Genomic DNA, 26,794 nt, shown 5'->3' with positions numbered 1-26,794 from the left:
GGGATATGGCTGCAGCCAGCCTGAAACCCAAAGAGAGCTCTTCAGAAGACTCCCTTTCGAGCTCTGAAGAAGAGCAAATTCTAGACCAGGAAGCGGCACGCTACAAAGCGGCACACCGCTACGAAGCGGCACGCTATCGCCCCCCTGACCTCTGTAATCGAAACCGAAGCAGCAGAGCGCACTTACCGCGCCCCGTACCCTCGGCTCCCCCGCCCCCGCCGTACGCACGGGGGACGGAAGGAGCCCATGCATCCCAAACATCGTTACTTTCTGCTGAACTACATAAGCAGATGAGACTAGCAGGTTTAAGAATTTCTGTGTGAATGTACTGCGTTGGGTGCGCACCGGAATGAAAGAGGACCGGTCCGAATGAGTGCAGGAGTGTGATTTGCGCGAGTGCCTTTAGCGTGTGTGTATATTTGTCTCATTATATTTCTCTTAGTTATGCTTATTATTATCAGCAGAGAAGTCAGGAAAATGCAAGATCATGTGGTTGAGTGTTTAATAATATCAGGAATGAAAAAGAGTGTCTCTAAGGTGGTCTATCCACCTCAGAAGTAGTCTTGATCTTAAAATTGTAACATCTGACAACTTAGGTTTCAACAACTTGGTCATAGTTTTGCCGGCTTGTATCAACAAAAGCGCTTTCTTGACCCGTTTTTAACAAGCAGGAAACTGGCTGGTCAGACAGAGAAACGGGGAGCAATGTTCCCAATCGGCCGACAGGGCTCAATTTGCCCTGGGGACTGCTCTTTCCTTTCTCTGTCTATCAGTTTTTCTCCCTGCCGTTTTTGAAGGGTCAGATCGATCGATCAACTGCAAATGTGTGCATGTGTAGTGGTGTTTTTTAGTCAGTTCATTGTCTGTCTGTCTGTCTGACTGTCCGTCTGTCTGTCTGTCTGTCTGTGGAACACTCGAGTGTTAGAGCTAGTTTGAAGTCATTAATTCTTAGAACTGAGCAAACAAAATCAAGGGAGTCAGAGTGATATGTAGTCCAGCAATTTAAAAGATTTAGGTATCTTTGGAACTTGTTAGATCAGGTTTAAAGAAAGATTTCTAATCAGAATGTGGCGACCACGAAATAACTGATATATGAAAACAGGCTCAAAGAGTAATGCTTAGGTTTAAAATATTATTTTCTAGAGTTGCAATATTGGTTGAAAAACTTATCGTACCTGTGTTTTATTAGATCTCTGAGATTTCCGGTAACAAAACTTTTTAAAGCTACTTAGCTCAGGGTAATGAAGGGTTAATCTTAGATGTCAGTTTGAGAGATTTTTTTTTAAGATTTTCCCTGGGTCTACCCATCCCCCTGCTTTTCCAGCTCAGCAGGCTCTGCCTCAGTCGGACTGGATATGCAGACCCTCCCTCAACAATGAATTCTAATTACAGGTTTGCCCAGCAAATAAGACTTGCTAATCGGGTTTCTTAACTCTTCCAGGTATCTGGTTCTTGCAACTTTGTGAATGAGAAAGGGTCTGGGAAAACAATTGATTCTTATGTTCGCATTAAAATCTGACAAACACACAAAAAAAAGAAATAGTGTGAAACCCCTTGTAGGAGGAAAAGTCTATGCTTATATTTTAACAGATAACACCTACTATGTACTCTGGGTCCTGCTATGGCTTGGCTTCATCTGGAGTAAACTTCATTTTCCTGATAAAGACCCCAAACCACCTCAAACAGACCTCAGCTGGAAGTCACAAGGAAATCTGAGGAAGAAAGAACAGGCCGAATTGGCCTGAGGGTTTAGTCTGGGTTTTACGGTACCAACCTTATCCTGAACCGAGAGAACTTTGTATGCAAGTGTGAGATCCTTAATGTTTTACGGTAATCTATGAGTGTTTTAATCTTTATATTTGTGTTTTCCTAGAAATCAGAATTCTAAGATGTCTCCTGGTTAATTTCTATGTGGAGTGAACCTTTGCCCAATGAATATGTTGTAAGAACTTTAGTTGTGAGCATCTTTAAATTTGTTGAATATCTATAGAACTGACCTAATGCTTTTGAAATAACACTGAAAGTAGTTTTGTCATGTTAAATGAAATGATTGGTAATTTGTGCCCAAACTTGGAAGATCATGTTGTACTAAGTTCAGTAAAAATAAGAGTTTAGACTTGTGGGACTATAAAGAATATAGATGTATGTCTTAAGTCAGAAAGATAATGGATGCAGATATCATCAGTTGGAAAAAGGAAAGAAACTGATCACTGTTTTAAGAAACTCTTTAAATCACATGCAGAATTGTTCTAGTATGTTTTTGGTAGGATCTATGGAAAAGATATTGGATGGATTGTCTGGAACTCCTGTTACAGTGCTCTTAGATTATTGAATTCTTCAAAAGTTGTGGAAAATCAAGTGTTTTTTTTTTTAATGGGATTAAATGAATTAGACATGTTTAATTGTACACTGGACTCCCAGTACAGTGCTCTTATTAATGGGAAGTCAAGGTTTTCAACATGGAATTGAATGGGTTAAACATGATGTAAATTGTACACTTTTCCTCTACAGATTTTAGCTTCTTTGACTAGGACCCACAACAAATGGGTGTGTTGCATCTCACTGTGAGTAAAGTGAAATGTTTGCTTTTCTCTTCTTTTGTACCTTCAGTATGTTTTTGATGCTTCATGGCACTATGTTGGTTTGCATAAATCCAGATAAAAGTCTTTCCTCTCTGTAATAGGGTCTACCCCTCACGCAGACAGGAAAATCAGTTATGAGACCCCAAAGCCCTCTTTCAGGGAAAGAGTCAAGGGATTGGTCTAAATGACAGGAGCATGTATTTAACAGGTACTGTTTCAAGTACCCTACAAACCTCAGGGAGACCCTAGAGGCAGGCCGGCTCAAGGAAAGAATGGAAATCATCACTGCTATGGAGAATGAGGAATCCGGAAATCTATGTGACTGACATGGCCTGGCCTACTCTCAGCATCAAGAAAAACCCTGGAAACTAGGATCTCTCCCAGCCCTGAAGAAGGGAGGGGAGGGACTCCTTTCTGCCAGGATGCCTCTATGGCAAATGAGGCTCAAGGTCACCTCCAGTTCAACCTGAAGACCTGAAGCCATCCAGTTCATCGTGGGACATTTATGGCCAGGCCTGGGTAACTCTGACGTGCCACATAAGATTAATGCCGTTATTGGTATGCCTCCTGTCTTTAGCCAACCCCCAGGACTTCTCAGTAAATAATGGGGTACCCCAAATGGAGAGTTCTCCAATCTTGCTGTATTTATGCAAAAGAACAAGTCAGATTTGTTAAGCCATCAGGCAAATTTTAAAATGAAGGTGGAGAGAAAACCATGTTTCTGTAACTTGCTTTTTAAAGAATCAGATTCAAATTCTACAGAGTAATCTAGTAAATGTATTCTAATCTGGATCTAAAAGGTATCCCTTTTGGGTAATTCAGGTATAATGTGTTTTGCTGACTGTAAAGTAAGCAGCCTAGTCTTTGGGACCCAATGTTGAACATGCTGTCACTAGTCTGACCAGGGTATTGGAAGCCAGAGCTTTAGTGGGGGGAACCTCAGCTCAAAGTGCAGAATTAATGCTTTCCCCCAACCTGTCAATTGGCTACAGTGCCAAGTGTGGACATTTAAACTGGTTCTAAGTATTCACTTTTAGTTCTATGAACACAGTCATTTGGAGAGAACTAGAATTTTAACAGCTCTTAATTCTCGTTCCATCATGGGATTAATACCCCATCCAGAGAATACTCATCTAAGATACTCTGCAAAAGAGGAACAATAGGCATTGGAACAAGGTTTTCAAAAGGAAATTGATAAAGGGTTACACTAAGCTTCCAACACAAGTGAAAGCCATCTTTCATGGGAAGGAACTCAGAACTGTGCTTTCTGTTTCATTAATGAATTGTGGGCCTCCTTTCCTAACACTTGTAACTTCAAGGAACTTGCCGAGGAAAGGATTGGCAGATTGACATGCAAATGATCAAACGCTCATATATTCAAGATACGAACATCTACTGCTTCCAATTGATAGCTTTAGTGGATGGATAGCTTTTCCAGTCTGAGAAGTAGCTTGGTGTTTCTATGCCACTAGAAAAATCTGGACATGAGAAGTCATTTTCTATCAACCATGGGTGAAGCAGTTATTCCTTTTTCATTGTATTTATAATAGAAATGGGTATGGCATTACGTTGCTTTGATTTCTGTTGCTTTAACTCTTATGTTTTCTAAGACAGCAAACTATTTTGTCCTTACTAGGTCAGAAAGGACCTTCCACATCTCCAGGGTCTAATCATTTCAAAGTGCCATCCCTCAGTCTAATTGATCTGATCTTTTCTTTCAGATAACTTCAGGATCCCAACCAGTTCATTGCCTGGGGCCCACTAAAACTAAGGTAGCATGAGGTTTCACCCCTTACATAGGCAGAGTCTGCGCCCATCTGTCAGCATGAAGCAGCTTCAGAAGATGGATCACCGACCATTTTCCCCTTAAAGATTTAAGGTGGTGAAATCTCTAGGGGGGAATATGATGTAGACAGGTAGATAGGAAAAGGCCCTTGGCAATGAAAATTGAGATTTAACAGAGTCTCTGGGAAGGAGGCTCTTAAGATGTGCAGATTCAAGAAAACAAAAGACCCGGAATCTCTTTTGGTCCTTGGGCATTCCAACGCCTAACTCAGTTTATTAAAGATCAGGTGAATGCCGTGACCTCACGCAAGGTGGAAGTGTACTATCACCGACTGGTACAAGCCTATCCAGAAGAAGAGTTTGCATGAATTTTGTACAATAGCCTATCCTGCATAATACTGTGCCTTGTTTTTGATTGCGTATAATACCGTGCCTTGTTTTTTGATTGCGTATAAGACCGTGCCTTGTTTTTGACTGAATCTTGGCAGAGTGTAAGCTGGCGTAGGTGATGATGCCTAGTCTTTTTAGATCGTTTAGTCCCAATGGTTGCTCAGCCTAGGTGGTCTGTTCCCCCGCCGGAGGCATCGCCGCTTTAAATCAAGCTGCTCCGTGCTTTTTTTTATGCTGAGTGTAGCCCCTGCACACTCGGGATCTGTGGATCCATTGCACGAGTTTGGGTGCACCAGCAATGGTCTCAGGGAAGTGTGTCAGACTAGATGGTACTGCACTGGGTCTCTCTCCTCCCTGACCCAGGGCGACGAGCCGCTTGCATAGGGCCGCCCGTCGAAATTTTGCCCTGCCTGGAAAAGCGGACGGCGGGACAGGAGGAGCCTCATCGGATCCTGAAGAGGGACCCGTTGAGGCCACCTCAGTCCCTGATATTTTTACAGGCAGTGGTGTCCGTCGCCCCCTTTCTCGCAGAGACCGGCTCCTTAGTAAAGAGATAAGGGGGAGTTGTAGGGAGCCAGAGCACATGGAGCAAAGATGGCGCCGACATCCGGCTGCCCTAGGTGGTAAAACAAAGTAAAGATGGCGCCGACTCCGGCTGCCCTAGGTAATAAATAACCTCCAGAGCGCGGGCCCTGGCATCGCCCCCCATGGGGTGATTGGAAGGCAGCCAACTGGCGAGCAACACGTCAGAAGTGAGGGGTCTTCTCTATAAAAAGGGTATCGCTCTGAGGGTCGGGGCCTTCCTCCCCCATTTGTGTAAGTGTGGAGATCTCCAATAAACTGCTGCAGAAGGACCCTCAACCGGTGTCGTCTCTCTTTGCTGGCAAAGGGAAACTGCGACAACGCGATTAACACAGACTTTGTAATATAAAAGATAACACTACTGGGGCCAGGGAGATAGCTCAAAGGACTGGAGCCCAAGCTTTGCACGCAGGGGCCCTGGGTTCAATCCCCAGTACCGCCTGGTCTGTGAGCACCAACTGGGACTAGCTCTCGGCACCACTGGGTGCGGCACAAAAAAAGCGCAGAGAGAAAAGAGATGTAAGTGCAGGTCAAACATGAATCTGTATCGTATTCATGGTGCATGAGCACGAGTCCCTTAGCTTCTCCTGATTTTCCAGGGCTCAAAGTCCTCAGCTCCGGAGTTCGTGAGTCGAGTGTGTGAGATACCAAAGTCTCCATCGCCGGCAGCCAGAGCCCTGGGGCCGACTAGACCTGCTTCCCCACGAGCCCTCCCTGCCGGCAGTGCTCTGAGGAGGGGCTGGGGAGACAGGGCTCAGGAGGCTTCGTGGAGGTGTGAGGCCCAGGGTGTATCCTGGGAGCCGGTCCCCAAGCATGGTGGGACCTGGCGTTGAGCTGTGCAACCCAACTGGCTTGGTCTTGCTGGGCACTGCTTGAGAAGTGCCCCACCCCTACATCAGTGCATGATACAAGGACACGGGCATGATGCAACCTAGAAATGCCTCCACCCACCTGAAGAAAAATGAGGAAATTCTCCCAGGAAATATGTTCCCTTCACTCAAATTCTCCTAGAGCTCTCCTGAGCCCCTCAGTGCTTCTTTAACTAACAAGGGTACAGGTAGGAATCCGGCAGAAATTCTCACAACAAGGAATCTTGTACCAAGAAACTTTTGAGACAATATTACATTTATCTGCCTTTCTTTGGTGGGAGAGGAAAGAAGTAGCTTAAGCCTGGGTGTATATGCACATGTGTTATTTTTTTACTTTAAAATAATTTCAGACTTGCAAAAAGCTGTGAAATTTGTCGACATGTCCCCATACACTCTTCATCCAGCTTTTCTTAATATTATCATCTTATATAAACAGAATTAATATCAACTTTAGTATAATAAGATTATATCAAAATCAACTTTAGTACAAAATTAGTACATTATTAGTATAATATAAACAAACTATATCAAAATCAACATTAGAACAATAATATTAATTGGATTTCTAAAATATAAGGTTTTCCACTCATGTCTTTTAAAGGTACTTTAACATTTTCTTGCTGATAAGGCATGTGAATTAATCACAGACAATCTTTAGACAGCAGAAAGTCTCTTGCCCGCACGCCTGGCTGTCTTCCCCCGGCCCCTCAGAGGGGATGGGCTCCAGCTTCCCTCCCCACCCCGAGCAGAGCTCCTGGTGGCCGAAAACCACCAGAACCTAGCCACAGCCATGCTCAAGGCCCCTCTCCACACATTCGGACAGGCCTCACGCATGAAGGTACAGGCAGAGGAACCCAGGTGTGTGTAATCCCATCAACGGCCAATATCCCGAAACTTAAAAGCGAGCTCCCAGAAGCACGGCCACTCGATATTTTATAACCTACTTCTTCCTCTGGGAGAAACTTGCAAGCTACTAAGAGTTCCTGCCCACACAGGTCAGCCTTGCAAGCTTCCTATGTTGTATTCATAAGCTAAAGCCAGTATAACAAGATATATCTCATTCCTCTGACCCTGAAAGAGCCTCCAATGCGGCTCTGTTGGGAAGGCCGAGTGGAGAGAGGCTTCTAAAATCTCAGGGATAGGTTTCTGAGCTCGCTCAAGAAATCGATGATCAACGGGATTTCGTGATAATGATTGTGAATCTTTAGACGATTCAGCACGGTGGTTATTTGGAATAGGTTTAGGTGTGATTCTTACTGTATGAATTTTGACAAGTTACAATGCCTTAGTCAGGGTTAAACACTTGATTAGATAGGGTGACAATCATTTATCCTGGCTTATCTGTTCAGAGGGACCACTGTGTCTATTATCATAATTAGAGCCAAAAAGACAAATGAAACCTAGGTCTTTGGGCTTATCAACAAACAGAAAAAGCTGCCAGACTGCTGATCTGTCTGAAGTCTCCTGGTGATCATACCTAGTACATAAGATCCAGGGTATGGAAATATTTTCCATTTTTTTAAGTTTTTTTTTTCTCTTTTTGCTTTTCGGGTCACACCCAGTGACGCACAGGAGTTACTCCTGGTTCTGTGCTCAGGAATTACTCCTGGCGGTTCTCAGGGGACCATATGGGATGCTGGGAATCGAACCTGGGTCGGCCGCATGCAAGGCAAACGCCCTATCTGCTGTGCTATCACCCCAGTCCCCGAAATATTTTCCTTTTTTCATTTATTATAAATAGGCATATCACTCATTTTCCTGTTAGATAAAAACATAGATCTGTGTTCCTCTTTAATACTTACATCTTTGACTACATACTTCTCAAGATTTTCAACCGTCTTTTCCTTAAGAGAGCCCTAGAGGATAAGGAAATCAGGAAAAAGCAAAGTGAGTTTTTAAAAAGTTCTAAGAAAAACTGTGTCTACTCTATCAGCCCACGTGCATTCTAAGTATTGACCAGACTGGAAGAGTGAACAGGCTAAAGGGGGTCTCCACGAGGCAGCAAGCACGATCTGGTGAACTCTCGCTGTCCCAAACACAGATTCGGCAAGGGAAACTCTTTCTGCTAGAAACTAGACGTCAGAGCCCGAGACACCCGAGGGGAGGTGCTTGCCCCGGTGCACTCAGCCCTAGCGCCACACACACTCAGGGGCAGCACTGCGTCCTGAGCACCCCCGGGTGTGGGCCAAACCTCCCCCAAGTGGACCATGGTCATCCTCAAAGGATCTGGTAAGTACATTCTTAATACTGAAAAATCACTCTAGATTAAGTTGGGGGACACGCACACAGAAAGCAGGAGCCCAGCACCGCCACTGAGGCAGACGAACATTTCCTTGTAGAAGGAAGAAAACCAAAGCCAAGAACAACATCCTTGAGGGGGGAAATCCATGTTTCCTTTTGGTAGGAGAGGAAAAATTCTGCTCTATTTGTACTTTAGAAAGTTAATGTCAGGGGGCCAGAGATAGGACAGCGGGTGAGACGACTGGGCCTTGCACACAGTCACCTGGGTTTGGCCCCCAGCACCCCACATGTCTTTTGGGCACCAAGAAGAATGACCCCTGAGCAGACAGCCAGGGGCACGCCCTGGCCCAAATGACTCCCTCCAACCCCAAGGAAAGTTCTTTTTTGGGTCACACCCAGCAGTGCTCAGGGGCTACTCCTGGCTCTGCACTCAGGAATCACTCCTGGCGGTGCTTGGGGGACCAGCGGGGATGCCGGGGATTGAACTCAGGACGGCCGTGTGCAAGGCAAACGCCCTGCCTGCTGTACTATAACTCCGGCCCCCGCGAAAGAAAGTTCTTTTTCAATCATAAAACAGCCAGAGCCAGGGAGGTGCCACAGCCAGGGAGGTGCCACAGCAGGGTGGTGCACATGCGTGGCAGGTGTGGGGTCCTGTGTTGGGACTCCAGACCCACATGGCAGCTGCCCTGGAGCACTGCTAGGGCTGAGCGTCACAGGGAGCAGCTGCCGACGAGCAAGGGAAGCGGCAGCTCCCGGCTACCTTGTAATGCACCCAGTCAACGGCGTCTCTCACGTCCTGGAACATGCTTCGGTAAGACATGAAGAGGTCCCCGTCTTTGAATCCTGTCTCACAGCTAGAAAGAGATGGAAACAACATGACAGGGAGCCCAGGAGAAACGGGAGAACCAAGCACTGCCCCAGGGTGCCCAGAACTCCCACCATTACCACATGGATAAAGGCTGCAGCTAATAAACAACACCCATTACTGCGGCTGCCAATCCATGTGACCTCCAGAGATGACTCCCGTGTCCAGCTGCACACAACTGTAGACAAGGACCCATTAGAGAAAACTAGACTGATGGGCAGCTTAAAGGGCAGTTCCAAAATGATCAGATTCTTGAGCTCATCATTTAAAAAAAAAAAAAAAAAGCTTGCATACAAAAAAAAAAAAAGAGAAAAAGACAAAAAACAAAAATCCCTTAAAAGTGGTCATTTCGGTTCCCTCCACTCGGCCTTTCTGAGGCACCGCTTGCCTGTCTTCTAGCTAGCTTAGAGTCTCAGGGTCGGCTCCACCAAACCCAGTGCCTTGAACGGAAAAGGCCTAAGGAGGGTGACAGGTGAGCCAACCAACCCGGCGCCCGTGGCTGCAGGTTCAGCAACATCAGACAGTCCCCCTGGAAACCTGAGGATTCCCTGGCTCAAGACGGGCAAAATGTCACCTCCGAGAGGATTCCTTGTCCTCTACATTTATTCTTCATAGTGAATGGCTTATTCTTGATTTATAATAATCTACTGCAGTGAACAATAATGTGCATCTATTCTTGACGGAGGTGACTCTATCCCTCCACCAAGGCTGGGGGGCTGGGAGGGACACCGGATCACCCTCCCTGAGTGGCTCCTGGGTAGCTGCTGTGAAATGAGTTGGGGGGTTTCAGTGTAATTCTGCTTGGACAGATAAGCATCACACAAACCTCCCACTCAGTTGTCACAATTAGCACCGCTGCTGGCCGTCTTCATCCCCAGGAGAAGCCAATCAGAAGTGGTCCCTTCCGAACACGGCTGCAGCAGCGGCAGGGAGGGGCCGCGGGGGAGGTGAGGGCCTGCGTGAAGCTGCTGGTGCCGTCCCATCTCTCAGGCTGGCAATGTGGCATCTCTCACTAGCACTAAATTCACTTCAGAAAAGCAGAAAAGACCTACAATGGCCAGTTCTCTAAAACCCTGTACATTCATTTCAAAATCAATTGATCCAAAGAGAAAATCATAGATTCTACATACCTGGTGTATCTGGGACAATTAGTAAAAAAATCTACTAGGCAGGCCAACAGGTAGGTCTCTGAAAAATGAAGAACAGGTATTCATAAGCCCCCGCGGGGAAAGGCAAAGGGACGTCACCATCTCCCTTGAGCAAGGACAAGAATCGCGAACCGAGGGGAAGCATCAGTCCACGGAAACATAGGCGGGGTCTACCTGGTAGGTTGAACAGTGTATTCAGAATGTAAAATCTTTCAGTATCATCTCGTTGGATAAATTTATTTGGATATTGCTCTCTAGTTTCCGGTCTGAAAGAAAAGTTTTGAAAAAATTAACTAACATTCAAACAGTAACATGATGATAATCGTAAGAAATATCCATCACTCAAAAATTTCACTCTACAACTTTGCTGGCCACACACACGCCTGGCAGGGCTCCAGACAGTGCACGTGGGCAGCTATGGAGATGAGGTCCGGGGTCCAGCCCTAAAAAAGGTCTCAGTAAGGTAAGAGAAGTGAGTTACATGCAAGACAACTGCAACAAGGTAAAAAATTTTAAAAATTAAAGAATTAAAAAATAAAAACCACACACATAAATACCACACGGAAGAGGCAGAGAGGACTGAGGAAAGGAAGGAGGCAGAGGAGGATAGTCCAGCAAGGACTCCTGAGCACTGAGGCAGAGACCAGCCATTGTAGATCAGTGCAGGAAGGGGCCGGGGACAAGATGAAGCCAGAGACGACTGAAGCAGACTGTTGCTTTTGTTCTTACACTTTATTGAAGGGCAACAGAGGGCAGCAGTGGGACAAAACTATTTTAGTCAGACTGCACAATTAAAGTAGTAACAAGTGTTAGAGTAAGATGAAGAATATGTGGGCCAGAGCGATAGTACAGCAGGTAGGGCGCTTGCCTTACACACATCTGACCCGGGTTCGAGCCCCGGTGCCCGGCGTGGTCTCCTAAGCCTGGCCTCCAGTGATCCCTGGTTGCAGAAGCAGGAACAGGCCCCAGAGCACTGCCGAGTGTGACCCCCACGTCCCCATCCCCCTCAAAAAGAGGAAGAAAATGTGCTATTACAAACCTGGCTATAGTGGGGCCAGGGATGCAGCAGCAGAGCACTTTGCCGTGCACGTCTGAGGCCCTGGCTGAATTCCTGGCACTGCCAAAAATGCTACGAACTCTTCCTGGCCTTGGTAATGTGACTGCCGTGCCTCCAGCTGGCTCTCACAGCACCCAACAGGATCCAAGGAAAGACTTGAAAAACACCCATGTTTGGGGTGTGCCAATGCAGCGATACACAGAACCGCGTACATGAGAACGAAACAATCCACCGGCTGCCCAGAAACACGGAGCGCCACACCCCCACGGGCCAGGGTGGGAGCAAGGCTGTCCTAGCCCCGCTGAACGACCTCGGAATGAAGTGCCCAGCTAACTCCGCGTTTCGAGCTAAATAAAACGGCTGCTGTTTTAAGATACTAAGTGTTGAAGTCACTTATTGTGCAGCAAAAGCCAAGTGACACAGAAGCAAAGGAACAGAAAAGGTGGTGGTTCCGGCAGTTCCCACGAGAGCCGTCTGTCCAAGAGTGGCGGGAAGGCGATCAACAGGGAGAATGCATGAAGGGACGAAGGGACACTGCCAGGGAACAAGGAGCCAGGCGGGCGGCCCTGGGCACGCCGCTGCGGAGCGACAGAAGTCTGAGACCAGGCGCTCACACGAATGCATCTCGAGAGGATGGTGGAGCCGGGAACAGCATCTGAAGCTGAGGAAGATGCGGGAGTTTTACTCTGCCACACTAAACTCGAAGTAACCAGGTGTTTCACAGGCAACCAAGCACACAGGTCAAGAAACTCCAAGAGCAACTCAGACCTGAGAGAACAGATCCCTTATGCCAGAGACTGTGGGAGCAGGAGAGGAGAGAAGGGAAGAAGGCTGGGCTCAAACCCTGAATCAAGGACATTTAGGGGCTAAGGAGAGAGCCAGTGAGACCGACAAGTAGTATTAAGAGACACATGAAAATTTTGCAGAGTGAAATCAATAGTACTTCAAAGGACTATGGTATAAAAAAAAATGCACATATTTCCCAGTGAATATATGGAGATTAACCTAATAAGGCATCAAATTTAACATTCCTACTCAAACACACGGCATGAATCTGTGTTCATCAACTATCAGTAGTATAAACTCCAGGTAGGAAATAAACTCACATTAATTCCCTGTCTTGGTCACGCTTTCACGTTAAGAGATACCTCCTCAAAGAATAGCTATCGTATCTCATTTCTATAGTCTTCTGAGGCTCTCTGCTTATAAAAATTAGGGCGAAGGTAATAGTAATTATATGCTCTCTTTGGTCAGGTTTAGAAAAATGAAACTGTCCCTTAGGTCTATTTTCCTATCATCTGTTATTAGAAAGCAATTCCTTTCATGAGGATAATTCAGTTTTGCTTGTTTTGGGGACACACTCTGCAGTGCACAGGGCTTACTCCTGGCTCTGTGCTCCTGGTACCCTATGTGGTGCCAGGGATTGAGCCAGGGTCGGCGACATGCTAGACAGGTCGCCTTAATCCTTAATTTCTGGCCCCTGAATTATTTATTAGGCAATTAAAATCCAAACTGACACATATATAAAATATAAACAATTACATTTTAAGTTGTCAAATCATGCTAGTGTAATTATCCTATTCTGAAACTTAAAAAATCTTTATTATTTTCCAAACTAAGAAGTCTTAACTCACTGGCAGGCGGGTAAAGCAACAGGGGATGGTGCTGTGACAGGCCCTGAGGGCTTGGTGTCCGGCAACACTGACTCCGTTCACCCTCCCCTCCACCCTCAGGTTCCTTCCTTTGTGGCTTTCCCATATGACTCCTTTTATTTTCACAGTGCTAAATGCTGTTTGAATAGCGACATCCACTCATACATGCTTATGTTCCTTTCCTTTTTCTTTTGGTGTTAGGGCCATATCTAGTGGTACTTGGGACTTACTTACTCTTGGTTCTGTGCTCAGTGATCACCCCTGGCAATGCTCAGGGAACCATATGGGGTGCCAGGGATCAAACCAAGGTTGGCTGCATACATGGCAAGCACTTTAACACCCTGTATTCGCTCCCCAACTGGGGTCTTCTTTTCCTAAATTAGCAAACCTGACTTGTGATTCAAATTTATACAACTAATTCTCTTCCCTTTCTCTTCTCCCACCGCCACCCCCTACCACCCGCCATACCAAGTTCTTTTGCAAACATTAATAAACTAGAATTCTGGTTCATCGCCACTGGATTTCTTAATTATTGTGACAATAACCATAAATAAATTAGCTCTGGATGCTAGTGTTAGTTTCAGTTACTTCACAATCTAAATCCTGCTTCCTGGGACTTGCAGGTCCTTATTAACAAACCCAAAAGCATGAAATGATGATTTAACCACTGCCAGTCCAGATGTGCCAAGGTGGGATGCTGACTTTATTCTAGTCTCACTACACACACGCGGCATCTCCGAGCCACTGTCCTGCCAGCTAAAGAGTCTGGCATCAATGCTTCAGTTTCACATAGCTCATTGCCGTGAACTCAGATTTTCAGGAAACCGCTACAGTTCAGTTCCTGCCTCATAATGTCATAAAAGACATTCAACAAAAAAGACTGGTTTTACTACTCTGCCACTGAGAATACTACATGGAAAAGTTACACAAGAGACTAGCATACAATCTATTTTGGTTTTAGGCAAAGTTGCTCTGACCCTAATACAGTGACAGTAATAAATCAGCATAAAAGTAGAGATACTGCTCGTTTGGGGCACTCATTTCCTTTAGAGAAGGAAGAATGTCATCCTGGTGCAGTGCTCTAGAACCACGCCCAGTGCTGCATGGGGGATCTGGGTGATGCCAGGAGTGAAACAGGCTCCAGAATGCAAAGCATCAATACGTCCTGGGTACGACCTCCCCTCCCCAGCACAGGTGCTCTGATCTGTAAAGAAACCTGTGGGACGCTGGTGCCTAGAGACATAGTACAGAGTTAAGGCCTTTGCCTTCCAACAGCACCCCAGTTCAATCCCCAGGAGAGAGCCCTCAGCAGAGAGCCAGGAATAAGCCCTGAGCACAGCCAGATGTGGCTCAAACTCCCTCCTCCCAAATAAAGAACAAAACTGGGATGCTTCACTAAAAAAACACTCAATTTTATCTCCAAGGATAAAATTCAAAAGGATAGAACATCCAAACTTGGGGCTGGAGAGATAGCCCAGTGGTCAGGGCATTTGCCTTGTATGGGGCTGACTCAGCACTGATCCCCGGCATCCCATATGGAGCCCCGAACACTGCCAGGACTAACCCCTGAGCATTGCCAGGTGTGGCCCCAAAATGAAACCAAAAAAAAGTTTATTTGTGTATGGTTTAAATATTATCACCACCATTCATTTTTAACCCCAAAGTTTAAAAATTTGACCACATGATCACCTAAATAGCTAAATACCTAAAGCTATTTAACAGAATATAAAAATAAAGTATTAGGTATTAAAAGTCTTAGTCATTTACACTGCTGTAGTTTTAACTTCCCAAAGCACTTTTACATACATACCTCTTCTGAGCAGCTACCTGAGAACTGTATTAAAAAGGAGAAAATAAAAATCTTAGAATTTCCAAGAAGCCAAAGCCACTACTTTTGGGGCAAGTTTCAAGATTACTTTTGTTGGATGCTATGTAATTAATAGATTCTCAAAATATGATTGATAACTAGAAGTCAGTTTGGGTTCTAAGAGCCTAATAAGTTCCAAGTAACCTTGTGCAAAAGAGCTGCTCTTTGGCGATAAGGAACAGGAACCAATGTTACATTCGGGAGATGGTGTCATCTCCACAGTGACTGGAAACAGAGCCACTAACGGTTCTTTGTACTCACCCCCTTATGAAGTTAAATCCATGTGCACACACCAAAAGGTTTCCATAGGCATCAACTTTCAAAAGATTTCCATATAGTGTGTCAAAGACAAGTCCCCTAGATGAAAATGAAGACAGAATCAACTCCCAGCACAGCACACACCAAAAAATGAGGGGAAAGCTAGAAATGCAAACTGCCAAGGGGCTCCTGATGGCCAGTTAAGCGTACCACAGAAACATATAACCGCTCTCCGATTATCAGAGGGCAGAGGTGCCTGCCGGTTCTTCATTCCTGCACACAGATCTGTGGTGTGTGCTGCGGGCTGGCCAGGGCCCCACCCACATGCAAGGTGCCTCTGCCAAGCTACATCCCCAACTCAACAGGCGTTCTTCAACTAATGCACCAAGTTCAGCTCAGGAATAGTAGAAAGAAGGGGGGTGCTCTTAGGATCAAAAACCCTTTTCATGTCTTCCTGTTTGTCACTGGCCGAGGGTGATTTTGGAGTTACTAATTTGGGAGGTAGAAGGAAGCATCGGATCTTAATGCAAAAAAAGCCCTAAAAAGTCTTCAGTAGTTACCGGGTGGGGAACGTGGAATCGTAAGCGAAGCTGAGCAGCTCCTGGGGGTAGCCGATAGAAACCAGCCTCTCCACGGTGAGCTCGAAGCCGAGGGACTCGTACTCCGGAGACTTGTACACTGCACGACAGGAAGTTTCCAATTAAAGCAGAGGCAAACCAGTGAGCTTCTACCTTTTCTCCTGTCTCCCAAATCTGCCCGTTTTCTCTTTTTCCTCAGAACTCCATGTTCTGTGCTGCCCCAAGCAGTTACTAACTAGCACTCCACCGTCACACTGTGGAACAGCACAGGGCACAGCAAGAGCAGTGACAGAGGATTCCCGGGCACTCCAGAACAGTCCCCTCCTTCAGAAACCTGAGCTACACCTCCCCTCCTCTGCGTTCTTTCACAGCATTTGCAAGGCGAGAAGAAAAACCCTAAAATGCGTAACGTGGGCCGGAGTGGAAGTATAGTGGGCAAGGCGCTTGCCTGCACACAGTGGGCCAGGGCTCTATCCACTGCATCCCATACAGTCCCCAGGCCCAGCCAGGAGTAACTCCTGAGCCCCGAGCACTGCTGGGTGTGCCCCCAACCCCCCCAGTTTAAAAAGCGTAGTATGGTATAAACCACGAGCTAAGAAGCAGGAGAGTGGCTGGGCGGTGTGGGGGTCAAAGACTTCTGTGATGCACGGCTGGCGCAGGGCTTCTTCACAACGGGCTCCTCAATGTAAGTCTCCTGGGCCGGAGTGACAGTAAGGCAGGCAGGGCGTCTGCCTGGCACGCAGCCGGCCTGGGTTCGATCCCCAGCATTCCATGTGGTCTCCGGAGCACTGCCAGGAGTGATTCCTGACTTCAGAGCCAGGGGTAACCCTTAGTGCTGGGTGTGGGCCAACCACAAAGCCCTGCAAAATAAGTCTAAACTTCCATTTGGCCTGAAAGTTGTTTTATACTTCAATAAGCATAGTTCTGTTTGTCAGGAGTGACAACGTTTCTTCTTATCTGCCCAACAATGTCATAACCATCAAAATTTTATAAGTTTTTACTGTGAAAAACAATAAAAGGGTGTCTAGAACAATGAAAGAAATTTGAATGTGATCTGGAAATTAAGACTCATTGTATTAGACATGATTATAGAAGGATGAAGACAGGTGTGTGTGTGTGTGTGTGTGTGTGTGTGTGTGTGTGTGCACGTACTCAAGTGCACACATCCATCCTTTTCTGCCAAAAAAGCATATTGAGTTTTATTTTACAAGGGACATAAAACAGATTTTGGTGTTCCCTGCTACTGTATCTATCTGAATTTTTAGGGGCCAGAGTGGGTAAGGTGTTGGTCTTGCACCAGCCAACCCGGGTTCAATCCCTGGCATCCCATACGGTGGTACCCCAAACACCACCAGGAGTGATTCCTGAGTGCAGAGCCAGGAGTAACCCCTGAGCATCTCTGGGTGTGACCCAAAAGACAAAAAACAAAAAAAAGAAAGGAGATCTTATGTGATGAAAAACCCCTGAAGTTCACAGAGCACTGCAGGGCGGGAGGCACCAGTGCTGCCCCCAGGAGACGCAGGTTTGCTCCAGCACAGCAGCGACCCTGACGCTGACTCAGGAGCAGTCTCTGAGCACTGCTAGGGGCAACGGCCCCCAATCAAAATAAAAATTCTTTAAGCCTTTCAGAATTACATGTAAGTCAGCATAAAGAAAAAGCTGCTTTTTCAGTAGCTGCGTCTTTTAATAGGTTCCTTCAAAGTAAATATTTAAATAGGCATCCTTCCATCACTCTCTGGTTACAGGTGAGCCATATTAGAAATAAAAGAGCTAAAATCTTGCTAATGTGTAAGGAGGCCAAAATAATCCATTCTAGTCATAATGCGACTATTACAGTCCGATCTACAGTTCTATTTTACCTATGACACAAACCAATTTTCACTGCCATTAGTCTGCTTCTCCAAGCTGGTGCTAAGGTTTTAATGAGTAAGATTCAACTTTTCATTCCGAAAACCAGTATTTGAAAATAAAACAAAACAATCTTTTAGAGTATGTCTAGGAAGGATAACAGAGTCAACACTGGCAGCCTCCCGTAGTCCAGGGAAGGGAAGTGAGGAGCTAAGAAGGGGCAAAGATGACTATAGTGGGCCCTCCAAATCTGTTACATATTAATGGTCATCTATTTTTTGGATTAAACTGAATATTTTAAAATGGCACACTGAGCATGCAATTCCTTTCACAAATATTTATGTAGTTACAAAAGACTAAACATCTAAGGCTTTGAAGAGAGGCTTGAGGCTCAGCAGAATAATCCCAAGAGAAGCTGTTGCCTCTTTCGTTGTCATACAATTTAATGCCGCAAGGTATCTCATACTTTACACCACCGATGTACCAGGAGTGGCAGACCACATCTGATGGGGTTTAAAGTAGAAGGCAACCAATCTCGGGGAAAATCTCTCTCTCTCTCCCCCTCCCCACTCCCCTGTCTCCCCCCCCCTCTCTATATATATGTACACACAAACTTTAACAACATGTTACTAATCTCTTATAGAAGGGCTTAATGGCTCCAGGGTGAAATACACAACAATTTTCAGACACTTTCCTCTAAGGAAACTTTTTTGGATCATTTTTAGCAGATTATTCATAACAAGCAATACAAAATAAATTATTTCGGTTCTGCTATGGGGGCAGGGTTTGGGGTTGGTTCAAGGTGGAAACATTGGAAATATGGTGGTGGGAAGGTGTAATGGTGGCGGGATTGGTGATGGAATATTAACTGTAATAAATCACTGTGAACGACCTTATAAAAATAAAATTTAAAAAATTAATGCTGATGTTAATGCTAATATTTTCCAACTAATTTAATGCTAACATATTTCAACTTTTTCCCAAACTGGCTCTGTTTCCCTCGCCGCAGTCGCATGCCTCCATCTCCACCACTCTCCTCAAGCAAAACCCCCTGCATCTAGACAACATTCGTTATGAAGAGGGAGGACTGTGCTATAGATGAGGCACAGAAACAATGTCCTGGGCATGCCGGTGTATTGCCATAAAACCAGAGAGCACAGGACCTAGTAATGTAGGCCTGAAACCTTCTGAGAACAGAAAACTAATTATCTCCTGCCCCACCCGATGTATCTCCCTCAATACAAAGTAAATCTCATTTTAACACTACTTCCACAAAATATTTTATTTTTGCTGTTGTTTTGGTGGGGCAGAGGGCAGGGAGGCACAGTGTCGAGCTTTACACCTGGCTCTGCACTCAGGAATCACTCCTGGGGGGCTTGGGGGACCATAAGGGGTGTTGGGGGTTGAATTGGGGTCCGTCACGTGCAAGGCCAGCGCCCCAACCACTGTACCCGCTCTCGCCCCGAAGCTTACTTCTCAATCCCAACAAAGCCCCACTTATTTCAAACAACATCAAGTGAAACAAAACGCAATTATATTCCAGTACCTTGGACAATCCATTGACATTAATTCTTAAGTTGGACTGAGCCCATATAAACTATTCCAACAAGTTATTTTTCAAAAGGATCATTTGTTGCTGTGATAAAAAGAGCCTAATCCGTCCCAGGCAGGCTCACCCCTAAGTCAGCAACTCCCCCTAAGAATCAACTCTGGAGAACTGAAGTAACTGATGATCAAAACCTTGTGTCTATGAGATAATCTGGATTAAAATTCAATTTACTCCTAAATTTTAGAGGAGCAAAATACATCTGGGGGAGGGGCTTCAAGCCCCATTTTTACCCACACGGGCCCTGGAGTCTGGAAGTGAAGTGCTGTGCTCACTGCAGGGTACTGTCCCAAGGGTTCAACTGGGCCAACTTTCTAGAAATTCCATCTAGAATAAACACCTCATAGAATAAGTACCTCAAGATGTCCTTTCTCTCAAAGAGCTTAGGATACTTCCAGAAAATATGATGTATTTTCCCCATTTGCTGACCTAAAGTTATATAACAAGCACAGAAAATCCAACAGAGCCAGTGTTTCTTTCTCCCCACATCTCATGCAAAGCTCTCTGTGGCAAGGGCTTGTTACCATAGTTAAAATTAATTTCTGGATTACATAAACCATTCAAAATTATGGCTGGCATTAAAGCACTCTAGTGAAATACACTCCCTCCAATTTCTTTCATCGAGTCCAAAGTGATTTGCTGCCACAGGTGGGCACGGGCTGAGCAGAGCCTGAGTTCCAACCCAGACAACACCGTCGCGCTAAGCTCTGTATCAGTCACTAAGACCTACAAGCTACCGACATGTTCTCCTTGCTCCCCAGATAATCATTTCAGCAACATGAACTCCCGGGGCATTAAATCACCTGCCAGAGAACTCAACCATACAGCCAGCGCTGGAGAAGCTGAACTGCAGCTCCGTGGAACACAACCGTCCACGCCAGCCCCAACTCTTGGTTGAGAATGATCCCTACCTGCCCTGAGCTGGCAGCAAACCTGCCAACTTCGGACGCCTACCAAGTGCCCCTCTGCAGGCGTGTGAGCCTGCTCTTCTCACCAACCAGGCCCGGGAGAGCCGGGGGGACGCGTCAGGGCGCACCCCCTCCACGCTGCCTCACCATCTCCTCTCCATCTCCCTCACCAGTGAGCACAGGAAGCGGAGCTTCAAGCTCCACTCTTTCCATGGACCCCAAAGCACCACCCACACTTCAGAGAACGCGTGCATCTCACGCATTCGCTGCTCCGGCTCCTTCCCAAGAAGAATCCTCGGGTCTATCCTCCTTTACACAATACTCAGGGACAAAGGGAAAAGGTCACTTGACAGGCCAGAGCCCCAAGGAGGGGCCCGGCCCACGCAGGAGGGTAGCACTGCGGGTCAGAGAGATGTCTCTGCTCCGGAACCTGCAGGGGCAACAGCAACCCGACACTGCCACCTTCGGGTCCCTGGCTAGGGAAGATGCCACCTTCCTCCACTCGCTCCCGACAGACCCCAGACCCGGGGAGAGGGGACAGTCCCTCTGGCAGGGGAGTCTGGAATTCTCATGCACTTTTTACCTTTTCCACCAAGGCACACGGCATGGCAGTTTAGAGGTTTTAGAAAAGAGAGGGCAAACCTCGACAGAGGCCCCGGCCTAGCAGGGTGCTGCCGCCCGAAGGAGCGCTGGCGCGGCGGGCACACGCAGGTGCAGAGTGCCACTCCAGTCCTGAAGGGCTCACACCGGCTCGCCTGTTAAAAAAAACAAACAGAGCAACAAAACAAAACGAAAACAAAAACTGGTTTTAAAACTGCCGTGACGGGTGGAACAGAGACACCATTTGGCTACGGGCACCGGCAGGAGCTACTCTCCTCTCTGGAAGCCTCGGACCATCACTAAAGTTCACCGAATTAGCAGGAACAAGGCGGGATAGCGAAGATAAGCCCAAGCACAGGGCACTATTTCTTTTCTGGCACCCTGAACCTAGAATTTACGTCAAGTGTGATGCGTAAATGTCAAGCCAGTAGAGAAATCGAAGTATGCATTTATTTTGGGTTTTGTTTTGTTGTGGGGACATGCCCAGCAGTGCCCAGGGATCACCCCAGCCGGGCTAGGAGCAGGGGATGGTGGCTGCGTGCAAGGCAGCAGGCCCTACCCGCTGCACTGCCGCGCCGGCCCCTGTATTCACTTTTGCCTCAGTTTCTTTTCTCTAGCACGTTTGAAGTTACATGATAGAAACAGAATACAGCAAAGCATTTACAACTGAACTATCGTGAAAAAGAAAAAATTAAGGGAAGACCTAAAAAATAAACCAGAGCAATCTCATCTTACTTTCAAGTATCAGTTTAAACTAAGTCTACCTGTACTTAACTACCAACCTACTCTTAACCTTGCAATACCTCATTTTATCACTCCATATAGAAAAGAACCAACTGTATGCTGTTGAAAACCTAACCAGGTTTGTGCAATCTATGTGAAACATGTGTGTGTGTAAGACAGCGAGCGAGCGAGTGAGAGAGAGAGAGAGAGAGAGAGAGAGAGAGAGAGAGAGAGAGAGATTTGTGAATCTATGTGAAACAGAAGGTGTGTCTGTGTGTCCATCTCTGTGTGTGTGTGTGCGCGCGCTGCCAAACATCAAACTTGGGCCTCAGATACGTCGACAAGTGCATCACTACTGAGCCTTGTTCCTGAACCTTGAAGGGAATTTTGAAACGCTGGTTCTGTAAGTGGATACTTTCAACACCCTACTCTACTCTCAAAGTTAAACTGTCTTAACACTGACTTGAAGATACAAACATCTTTTAAAGACACCGACACTTTAAAAGATATGCATTACACATAATCTTAAGAGGAAAGTTGTTTGCCCCGAGACCTGGGTTGTTTTTTCATTTTAAATATGGTCAGATTCCTCTCAACTTCTAAATCTTTTCAGAAAGGGGAGATTGTCTAAATAGAGAATAACTAAATATAGTATCTGAAAGTCCTAAAAATATTACAACTGAGAGAAGCCACCACCACTAACCAAAATAAAAAGCATAAATTCAAGCCCAACACCCCTGAATATTGACTTTTATTTGATAAATATGATGAACATCTACATTGTATTGCAATTCTGATTTTGGTTCTTAGAGACTACAAGTAGAAAATTTTCATTTTGTAATGAACAGTACATTTTCATTATAAAAATTTTAGATAAAATTCCTCCTGTTAGCACAAGACAATACTAGAGGATGATTTAGACTTTTCAAATTATTTGAAAATGCTATCTTAGGATAGGCATAGGCAGAAATTTTATCTCCGACCCTAGAGAATCGGAAATGACTTGAATAAGACTTGAAATTTCTGACAACAATCTCACCTATTTACTTAAAATACAAAAGCCAGATACCCTGCAATGAATGTGTTATTAAATTAATAGTAATATTACTATTATTAGTAATATTACCATTACTATTACTATTAATAAAATTAATAGCAATATTCCTATTAATAGGGAACAGAATCTATTAAAATATGCTTGTACAATTACGATATTCCCATTTAAAAAATATACCACCAATAAAAGTCGATTTACACAACTTATTGATAAAATATAAGGCATACTGAATGTTAAAAAAAAAATAGCATGCCCACGAACGGCTCCTCTGCTCCTGAACAGCCATGATCCCAGAGGCACACAAACCAATCTCGAAACACAGCGACTGCTGGCAGAAATACCTCTGAACTTAATTACTAAAATACCAGAATTCCCAAACCGTGTGGCTGCTGTTTTAGCCATGCGATATCATATGCTCTTCATTATCAGTAACAGAAAACAAATGATTTAATGATGTCTTTTCGGCAGGTCTGATTGTTGGGGAAATATTCCAAATAATAATAGTGGGTTTTCTGTTGAAAACTGAATGTAATCAAAGTAAAGAGAGAGTAAAGTGAAAATCATCTGCCACACAGGCAGGGTGGGGGGTGGGATGGGGGGGTTATACTGGGGTTCTTGATGGTGGAACATGTGTACTGGTGAAGGGATGGGTGTTTGATTATTGTATGACTGAGATTTAAACCTGAAAGCTTTGTAACTGTTCTCATGGTGATTCAATAAAAAAAAAAAAGTGTGCAGAAGAGTAAGGGTTATGCAACTAAATAAACAGCACTGTGTTTATCACAAATACAGAAGGAAGATGTCACACAAATGCTGCACTGGTTCTGTCTGGGTCATTTTATTTCCTTTGCTATTTTAAAATTTTCTACAATGTTTACCATATCCATTTTATAATAAAAAGGCATTAATGCATTTTTATAGAACAACAGCTGTTACTTGACCACACACACAGAATAATTTTAGGTGGATTTAAGATCTAAATACACCACCACCCACAAATCTCCATTATTGGATAATGAACATAAGAATACAAAACTAGGGGCCGGAGTGATAGCACAGCAGATAGGGCATTTGCCCTGCACGCGGCCGACCCAGGTTCAATTCCCAGCATCCCATATGGTCCCCAAGCACCACCAGGAGTAATTCCTGAATTCAGAGCCATAACCCCAGAGCATCGCTAGCTGTGACTCAAAAAGAAAAAAAAATTTTTTTAAATACAAAACTATATTTTTCCAAGTTAAAAAAAGTAGGAAGTTTGTTTAGCTATCATGCATTTATATGTGGAATAAATCCAATAGATATGTAAAAAAGTCTTGAATTCTGGGTAATTTTTAACATGCAAAAGTGAATTTTCTTTCAGTCCTGTAAGCTGACGTTCAAGAGCTGGCTCTGTGCTGAAGAGTGATGAGCATAATGGCCGGCTGGAACTGAGCACGGAGGCCTTGTCGAGTGGCCTTGGGGAGCTGCAGGTGGTGTGTCCTCCAGCCCCCTTGCGTGTCCCCTTCCCGTGCCTCACCTCTGGAGATACCGGGACACACAGGCAACAAACCCAGGTGACGCACAGCACAGGGCCCCCCAGGCAGGGAGAGAGAGAACCCCAGGCAGAGGAGTCTCGGGGTGCCCAGAGCAAGGAGAGAGGAAGGTGGGGTGGGGAGGCGGAGTGGACACCAGGCGGCCTGAACCGAGTCCCAGTGAAGAGCTTGAAGTTTTAGGGTTTTTTGCAAGTTGTTTTTTGGAGGACTGTAGTGATAGCACAGTGTTTGCCTTGCATGCGGCCGACCTGGGTTCGATTCCTCCGCCCCTCTCAGAGAGCCCAGCAAGCTACCGAGAGTATCTCGCCTGCACAGCAGATCCTGGCAAGCTACCTGTGGCGTATTCGATATGCCAAAAACAGTAACGATGGGTCTCAACCACTGAGCCACATCACCAGCCCCTAGAAATCCATTTAAAATACAAGAAAGAATATCCTTTCTTTTAGCCAACAATAAACCCCAAAACAACTTCACTCTCCCCCACTGAACTTTATTTTGCTAATAATTTAGTATTTTTAATTATGATTTTAAATTTTTACATACGTGGTTTAACATTTTAAGTGTGTATATTCTTATGTCTATATTTACTAGTGACAGATCAAAAATTAAAAGATCTGGACTTCTCCAAACAAGTCAGAGAGTTCAGCCTGTAATAACGTAGACCCTGCCCCCGCAGCCGCTGTCTCTCGTCGGACAAGCCGTTCTACCACTGGAGAGGTGATGCCCGACCCAAACTGCAGAACCATCGATCTGAGGCTAATGGTCATAGACACCAGACTGACTCTCAAAACTCACTGGCCGAAAGTCAAACGCTCCCCCAGGAAGAGTATTAGGAGGAGGTGCAGATGGAGAGCGCGTGCCCTCTCCCCAGCTCCAGATGAAAGCCCGATGGCCACGAGCTTCTGGAGGCAAAACCCAGGTATGCAGGTTCCAGGACTAGGGCTCCAGGCCACATGGTGACAGCGGAGACAGGCTGGCCTTTCCCGTGTCCCCACCCGTGTGGGGTCCTGGCTGTCACGCCCATGATCTGCCTCTGGGCACCATCTCAGTGCACCAACGGCCCTGATCCAGACCCCCAAATGAATCTCAAAATGGGTTAGTTCCCTAAGGGATGTCTCTGGCCCCCAACCATCATGATGTTCATATACGCAATAGTGTAGGATAACATTGGGCTTATCCTTTCAGCCTTGCCGCAGGGAACTTCGGTTTATCGAGTTACACCCATCACAGCGCCCCCAAGCCACTCCCATTCCGTCATCTGCAAACTCTTCTCCATGCTCTCCTCTCCAGCTAGTTGATCAGACCCTTCTCAGAACACTGAACTTGGATGGTAAGTTATGCCTTTTGCACAGTTTACCTTAAAGCAATGTCCTTTCTGTATGGACACAGACAGAGCTAATATTATGCTTTTGTAACTTGGGAGTTAATTGAATCTGAATAATATCCACTCTGGGGCATCTCCTTTCTCGACTCAGTTGCCCTTAGTTCCTAATATCCCAAAAGCAGGGTCCCGACGAGGGACTGAATGGACCCAGGGCAATCTATGAGCTACCCTGGCATCAAAATGGGCCAGGCCAAGTGCCATAATACTTCACTTAACTATAAGTAAAGAGCACGTTCATGGACAAACTCTGTCATGACCCAAAAGAGGTAACTGGATAAGGACCCTGCTGGGGTTAGGAAGACTAGCCTGGCCTAGGACTGTGGTCTGGAATATATAGTGAGATGTCCCCAGGAAGAACCAAACTTTAAGTTTGATATATCTCTTACTGTGCCCATACAGAATGACATTGCTAGAAATATTAGAAGTAAATTTACTACAACTATTACTAGCTGAGGAAAGAAGAAAGCGACACATCCTGGATGGAATCCCACCCTTGGGTGGATCTCCCAGTAATCTGGAGTAATCTCCTTAGATGAGATTTTGTCCTTGAGCCAATCTCCTGGAGGAGTGGCCTTACCTCTCTGTTGATTTGTTAATGTTCAATCCCACCTTTGTATCACCAACCTACGTGATTGCTATATAAATTAAGACTGTAAGATCGGAGCAAGATCTAGGAGTGAAGAGTGTATGAGATGGGAGAGATGAGAGACTGAATCAACGGCAACTAATCAGCAACCAGCTTGGTCCTCATTCTTCCTTCGTCCAACCAAGGCAACAGCCGTCCCGGGTGGAGAAGCGGCTCGAGAGCACCAAACGTGGGGAGGAGAGGGAGAGAGAGACACAGACAGACAGACAGACAAATATATATCCTTTCATGTATATATTTTTTACACAATAGTAAATAAATTATCTAGCATCTGCCCCTGGCAGGTAGGTTTGAATGATGGTGGGATTGGTGCTGAAATATTGAACGTAATCAATTAATGCAAAGAACCTTGTGGAAATAAAATTTTAATAGTAAAAATTTAAAAAATTTGGGGCTGGAGTGATAGCACAGCGGGTAGGGCATTTGCCTTGCACACAACCAACCTGTGTTCAAATCCCAGCATCCCATATGGTCCCCTGAGCCCCGCCAATTATTTTCTTAATTCCTTAAATTCTAAAATCAAATATTGCCGAGTTAATTTGGAATTTCCTTTGGGGAATAATGGTCTCCGAAGAATAACTCCACATTTTATTCTGCAAAGAAAAATGTTATTTTC

The 26,794-nt window shown here is 45.4% G+C and overlaps 1 protein-coding gene across 7 annotated transcripts in view; it reads right to left on the bottom strand.

Annotated features, from left to right (window-relative positions):
- The window catches only part of NT5C2 (5'-nucleotidase, cytosolic II), a 147,080-nt gene that overhangs the window by 9,708 nt on the left and 110,578 nt on the right, over positions 1–26,794 (bottom strand). For 6 of the 7 annotated variants that reach the window (XM_055119545.1, XM_055119547.1, XM_055119546.1 and 3 more), the window contains 6 exons: positions 15,857–15,974; positions 15,300–15,395; positions 10,637–10,728; positions 10,445–10,502; positions 9,210–9,303; positions 8,011–8,064 (listed from right to left, as the gene is read on the bottom strand). In XM_055119545.1, the coding sequence (XP_054975520.1) occupies positions 8,011–8,064; positions 9,210–9,303; positions 10,445–10,502; positions 10,637–10,728; positions 15,300–15,395; positions 15,857–15,974 (512 nt within the window). Of the gene's footprint in view, positions 1–8,010; positions 8,065–9,209; positions 9,304–10,140; positions 10,281–10,444; positions 10,503–10,636; positions 10,729–15,299; positions 15,396–15,856; positions 15,975–26,794 lie in introns of those variants that run through there. The other variant, XM_055119551.1, reaches the window with a different exon arrangement.

Source organism: Sorex araneus, chromosome 11, assembly GCF_027595985.1.
Source record: "Sorex araneus isolate mSorAra2 chromosome 11, mSorAra2.pri, whole genome shotgun sequence".
NCBI lineage: Eukaryota > Metazoa > Chordata > Mammalia > Eulipotyphla > Soricidae > Sorex > Sorex araneus.
Note: the sequence above shows the minus strand (reverse complement) of the source record. Positions and strands in the feature narration are given on the sequence as shown.